The following is a 6931-nucleotide window of genomic DNA, read 5'->3' on the forward strand; positions in this document are numbered from 1 at the left end:
AATATTTCTACTTTGTATTACGTCTGTATATTTAGAATCTAACATATTTTCAGTTAGGTATTCAATACATTTCAAAACAAAACTGTACGTGCTTTTATTTTGAAAAGGACAACGGAAGTCACAGTTAATGTTTATACTACCAGTGTGTTAAATGTTGCAGTATGAAGGTTTTAATTTAAACTTGATAGCAAAAACCACACCAACACAACCATTACACTCTATTATAATACTCTGATACATTATATCCATTTAAAAAGAGTTATTTTCTTGTCATAAATGTAAATATGAGCATGTTCAGGTTGTTTTAAATGTGGTACAGCATGTTTAAGACAACACAGTCATTAATAAACAGAATACTGAGGGAAGCATGTTTTGAGAAATGTGTTTATTTCACTTAAACAATCCAGACTTTGCTTATGATTTTGAAATTCTGTTTTCAAGTTTTTAATTGTTTATTTTAAGTAGACAAATGTGTTGTTTTTGTACCATTTCCTTCACATTTCTATGTAAGTTTAATTCTTCATCATTCCTACCAACAAGGGGCAAAAAAAAGTCACAATATACAAACATTATATTCTCTCTATTTACAAAAATTGGATTCAGTTTGTGGGTTTGAACTGTTTAGTCTAATATTAATTTTACTGTCCTGGATCATTTACAAAAGCTGTTTTAGTTCTTTCTGTTTCTTAGACACACACACATACACACACACACACACACACACACACACACACACACACACAAAGGTTCATTCCTGGTCTCTCAAAGATAAAAAACATCTCCAAATCAAAGCTGATATTTCATCATATCATCATTATCAACTTTCTCCAAGTTTCTGACCTTTTTCCAGTGTTCACGAGAAAATACATTAATACAGCATTTAAACAGTTAGAGGCCAAAATGAGACAAGAGCCATATCGCTTTAAAGTGGAAAATCAAAAGAAATATCACAACATGCAAGTTTAGACTGAGCAGAAGCCCTTTTCAGAACAGATCCCCGCACGACATTTAAAAAACATATGTAGCTGTCTGAATGAAACGGCGGATAGTCACTCCTGAAACATCGTCAAAGATATTAAAACAGAAAGGTTTGTTGTTTCAGTATCGTACGTCCACTGAAGTTGACTCTGTTCTTCTTTACTTGACTTTCTGTAAGTGGAAGAAGTAGAAAGTTATTATTGAGAGGAGATGTGTAAAACACCCAAGAGCAGCTCCAAGGTTATAAAATTGAAGCGGACAAGTAGTAAATTTATGTAAAGACATTCAGAATTATACATTTTGTGTTTTAGTATTCGAGTATTGTTACCTTGTCTTGTTTATCAGCCTCATCCGAGTCTATGTACAGTGAGATAAAAGACAAAAAGTCAGATACAGAAGTTAAATTGAAATATCTTATTTAAAGGTGATACAGTCTTTGTAGCATACTAAACATATTTTTTCAAACTCTATTTAAATTCAGTTAAATTTAAGTATGTATTGTATCAAATGGTGATCCTTATTGCAGCTTGGAATAATTAAATGGCTGCATAAAAGTATTAAAGTGTTATTACTGTCAGTATATGATTATTGTGATCAATATTTCAGGTTATTGTTTCTGGAGTTTTTTGCTACCTGAGCCGGTGAAGGTCCAAGAGACGAACTTGATTAAACCATAGAGCACCAGCGCTACGCCAACCATTGCCATGGAGTCCTCAATGGAGGGAGCACTGAACCCTGAAAAGACAAAAGACATATTTTAAGTCTTAATTGATTTCTTTTATCATCTTTGTGGTCCAGCTTGATGATAATAATCCGTTTAGAGTCACATATCCCACCAGATCCATAATATACTACTATAGTACTGTCGGTGTGTTAAAATAATCATATCCCCACACATATATGAGAATGTTTTTACTGCCTGATAACATAAAATGACCATAATCTAACAAATCTAATAATCCAATGAATACCAGTCACTGTATGGTAGTGTGACGGCTGGTGCAGTGAACCAAAATGAACCAAACTCCCAGATAATATTTGGCCTCTTAAGTCATTTTTACATTAATATATCTGCCTTACTAATTCATCCATTAATATTTTCACTGTTCGGCTACTTATATCAGCGATCTAAAACCACTCAGGCTCTTAAACATACACTATAAACTCAAAACTGAGAAGTAAAAGCTGAGAAACTCTATTTTGCATCATAATGAACACTAAATATCTTAAACTCCAAAAATTCTTCCACATTACCAACAGCATTGAGGGTCACGCTGGCCCGTCGTGTGCCTCCGAGATGAACAGCCACACAGGTGACCTCCCCTCCTCTGCCCAGGTCCAGCGTAGCGGTGTCAAGCTCCAGCCGGGTGCTCTGGCTTAAGGTGCCATCCCAGGCCTGCCTGTGGCCCGTTACGCTGCCTGATCCCAGAGGCCTGGACTTCCCGTCAGAGCCTTTAAACTCCCAGCTCAGCTCCAAGGAGAGGGGGGCAAAGCCAGACGCCTCACACTGGACGGTCAGAGTCTGGCCGGGAACAGCGAGGGGCAGAGGGGATGGGTGGATGGAGAGGGAGGGGGGTTCTGGGTAGAAGGAGAAAAGACAAGAGAAAATTAATAATACCCATAATAACCTGGTTCCCTGTGAACAGAAGGATTTGTTTATTTTAGTGCTGTTTGTCTTCAACCACACAACAACAATTATTTTGCCTCACCTACAATCTCAAGCTCCACCGCCACCTGAGCCACAAGGTACGGCAGATACACCGTACAAATATACATCCCGGAGTGATGCACTTTAGCTTCCTGCAGGATCAGAGACGCGTTTCCTTTCTCGTGCAAACCCTCAAAGTCCAGTGTGGCCCCTTCTTCTTGTGTATCAGCCAAGCGGTCCGTCTTGCCATCGTAAGCCAGAACCAATCGTCCGTCGCCTCTGAACTGGTAGCGCCACTCTACGGCGAAACCCGACCCGGATAGAGGGGAGGAGGGGTCGACCCAGAAGCCGCAGTCCAGTACTACTGGTTCCCCGAGTCTGGACTGCACCGAGACGGTTTTACTGGTCACACTCAGGATCACTGAGGAAACAGACAGTGAGGAGGAGAGAGTCAAACTACCACAGACTGAGATAATATCATTATTTCTCCTGTGTGATGAAGTCTTACCGTTGTGCTCTTTTGTTGCTGTGGGAGCCCGCGTGATGCTGGAAATTGTCAGCTCTTTGTTGAGGCCCTGATGGGAAGTTGAAAACCAATCAGCTTGCAGGTATATGGGGCTTAAGGCGGAGTCTGTGAGCGGAGCAACCCATTTGAGGCTGGAGGGCTGCGGCAGGAAGGGGTTGATCTCACACTGGGGCTTCTTGACAGAGCCCCTGGGAGGGTTCAGAGAGGGGTGGCAGAAAGTGCCAGCTGGGTCTGAGGAAAGAGGAGTCAGAGTCAGGTATCTCTTATATATTGTCTAAATTTGACAAGAGAGAAGTAACTTTAACTAAAGAGGAAGAATATGGAAAGATAAACATTAGGGCTACGAAAACACGAGATTGAAATTAGAACAGTTTTTAAATTGTTCCTTATGAATTCAAGTTTATATCTGATAAAAGATATATATCTATGGAAGCTTATAAATTACCTTCCATTGAGACTGCTCACTCTGAAATGCATATAACTGTATATTAAACTGGTATTGCACATACTACATACTGTTTCTGTACATATGTAACTGTCCATCTTCCTTGTAAATACAGTTTACTTTGTATGGTTTCATTCTCATCTTTTCTGTGTGTGTAACATGAAGAGAGCTACAACTGCATTTCATTGTACAATCATCAATCGTATAACGGCAATAAAAAAAAAAATTTAACCTTGAACCTTGAAATGTGGCCACAATATGGCTGAGTGCAATTTTGCAAACAATTGCAGAACCTGCAATTGTTTGATAAATATAAAATTCTTGTTCTCCCGATTTAAGTAAACGTTGTTTGGTGCAGAACCCCAAAAATGTCATAATTGTTACACTCAGTCAAAATCACAGTTCACATTGTCACCTATTATGCAACAGATGCTACAGCCTAATGAAAAGCACAGGCTCTGAGGCTCACAGCCTTGAATTAATAGTTTTGAAAATGAAAATTACATTTGTGAGGCAAAAATGATTATCTCCACATTGTCAAATAAATTGCAATATGATGATTTTACTGTATCGTGCAGCCCTATTACAACCCTGAATCGTATAAAGACAACTACACACAATGAACAGCAGAGAGCATGGACACACACACACACACACACACACACACACACGTGTATGCAAAATGATACACTGTACATACAGAGGGGATAACTCTCAAACACACCTAAATAAACACGCAGTCACACATCCTGTTCAGTGTGTCACTTTAAACTAACCGGTAATAAAGTAGACTCTGTCAGGGTTGATGTCTGACGGGGCCTTCTGGGACTCTGCACTGTGGCTGTGTGCGTCTGTTCGGATGTGAAGCAGGGATTTTTCCTGGCTTGTAGCTGCAGTTAAACCTCCTCCTCGACCCACTTTCTCCTGCACAAACCAGCACTCCAACACTGGACAGCTGCTGCTGCAGGCTTTGGACAATAGATATAACAACAAATGAACAATCATTTTAAAAATACTGTGAAACAGGAGCATAAAAGTACAATTAATCTATTACTAATATTCTGATATTATAGTAAATAACAATTAGTATTCTTCAGTTGCTAATATATAGCAAACAATCCTAATTTTATCCTTTCAAAACCTAATACAGAATCAATCATAGTTATTTTTAATAAGGCATTTTGCAGTAGTTAATGTAATAGAAAAAACCAAAATACTGAACGACTTAGGACTGGCACTGAGTGTAACATGCTATTGGTTTTAGAGGAATTAAACCCTGACAGTAAGAAATAAAACAAAAACTGTGATTATCTTCTGAGAAGCAGATAAGTTGTGGTTGACTGTTCCTTTCAGTGTTGACTATTGCTTTCAGTTTAACTTTTTCATGTCAGTGTCTCTGTGACTTTGACCAAGTATTCTGACAAAATGGTCCGGATCTGTTATTCTAAGAAAGAAATTTCGCCTAAATTTTCCCTTTTATTTTCTGTTAGTTTGGCTGTCTGAGTTATATTATTTAACTAAGATGAATACACACCGTCAGGAGTTGTTGCTCTTCCGCCACCAGTGGGTGTAACATTCTCACCACGAGAGGGCGCTTCGAACCAAACTCCATTTAAAAACATACTATAATTTAACGTAATCTATGTTAATATTGAAATTAATAATGACTAGGAAATTAATTTAGATATTTTCTTACTTGACTGGACCTTGTGGTAAATTCGGCGGGTATGCTTCACGAAGCATCACATATTAAAATATTTAAATTAAATTACAATTTACAGTTAAAGTTCGAGTCGTTTTGCAGCCTGAGATCCGTCTTTTGTCAAATTATAGTAGACAGCTGTTTATGTACATTTGGATTGTCTGAAATGATGCATGATACTCAAGTATATACAAAAGGTTTTAAGCAACAATCCCAAAATGTACTGCAGTTAACGACATGCGCATTAACATTATTTGAGTTTGAGTTATTTCATTGTCTAAATGAGAAAACAAGCATCCGGGCTGCAGATAAAGTACATACGCGTTAAACTCTGTAACTCTAAATACTCTATTTCATGTATTTGATAAAGGAAGCGCCGCAGCAGAGCGAATATATCCACAGATAAAGACAGATATTAGCCTAACGTTACCTTGGATGAAGCAGAAAACTGCAACCAGGGACAGTTTGTAGATTGTAGAGAAGTCAGTCATGGTTTTATGTCTTCTCTCTGCTGCGATGTGCTGCTCGTTGCTGTTAATCTCTCAAAGAAAGCAGAGTTTGGATCGTTGGTTTTCCCCTTCAACTCCGGGTTCATTTTAGTTTCACTTTCAGTCCGTCAAGGTAGCCAGACATTATATATAATTCCGGTCATAATTTCAAAATAAAGCCGCATTAATCCACATTGAGCTCAGTTAAAAGTAAAGTTATAACTGAAAAACAAAATAGACTTGAACCTCAAAGACAAACCCTTTATCAGAACATAAAATCAACGCTGATTGAAATAGTAATAAATAACTGTACAATGAGAAGTTCTTCTCTTCTGCAGGTAGATGGCGCCCTCTGATAAGCAATAATCCACCTTGGTCTGGTCTGCTTGTGTCCTTTCTTTGCTTCCTCAATCTCTTTATCAGCAAAAAAAGACCTGCAATTGATATTTTATCATAAGCAGTAGGTTAGAGTGTGCACAGCTGCAGAATTTAATGCAGAAAAAGGAGATTAGTGAGAAGGAAGAGAACAGGTGAGGTTGCTTTCAGGAGTATAATCCAGGCTGAGAGGTCAGAAACAATGAAGTGTTGCACGACCCACTAATCACACATACAACCTATGTTTTTATCTACCACTTAAGGCAACTCATTTCTATTTTATGTATTTTTACATGTTGTGTGAGTTGAGTCGAGTGTACTCACTTTATTTATGACTTTTCAGTCTAACATCATTTAACCAGAGGAATGTGGCAAAACAAGTAGGACAAGCAGCATCAATGCCCTGTCAGGGACACATAAGATAATAACCATGGCGCTCTCTTTCTTCCTGGTGTGCTCGTCAAAATTTGCAAATCATGCCAGATCTCTGTGTCGCACACAGAAACAAAACCTAACAGACTCATCATGTGATTTCCCAGAAACAGCACAGAGGGCTGTTCTGTTTCTGTCCACTGGAGGAGCTCTAACACCATACAAGACTCCTGAAGAGGAAACTATTGTGCTGAGGAGCTCCCTCCATAGCTGCAGTTTATACCAGGTTCATTTTGTTGATCTACCTCAGTCATACCCTGAAATAGAGCAGCAGGTTTTGACCGAGAGACAGAAAAAAGGAGTTAATCAAGTTGCATTCTGGGCAGATTAAGTGGTT

The 6931-nt window shown here is 38.6% G+C and overlaps 1 protein-coding gene across 1 annotated transcript; it reads right to left on the bottom strand.

Moving 5' to 3' along the window:
- Positions 1-370: 370 nt before the first annotated feature.
- On the bottom strand, positions 371-6613 carry tapbp.1 (TAP binding protein (tapasin), tandem duplicate 1). The gene is made up of 9 exons (XM_051390015.1): positions 6487-6613; positions 5730-6221; positions 4374-4565; positions 3135-3383; positions 2688-3047; positions 2233-2556; positions 1612-1713; positions 1307-1335; positions 371-1149 (listed from the first exon to the last, which is right to left on the bottom strand). Exons 2-9 carry the CDS (start codon positions 5788-5790, stop codon positions 1138-1140), a joined length of 1329 nt encoding a protein of 442 aa, XP_051245975.1. The 5' UTR covers positions 5791-6221; positions 6487-6613; the 3' UTR covers positions 371-1137.
- Positions 6614-6931: the final 318 nt, after the last annotated feature.

Source organism: Dicentrarchus labrax, unplaced genomic scaffold (assembly GCF_905237075.1).
Source record: "Dicentrarchus labrax unplaced genomic scaffold, dlabrax2021, whole genome shotgun sequence".
In the NCBI taxonomy this organism is placed as follows: Eukaryota; Metazoa; Chordata; class Actinopteri; family Moronidae; genus Dicentrarchus; species Dicentrarchus labrax.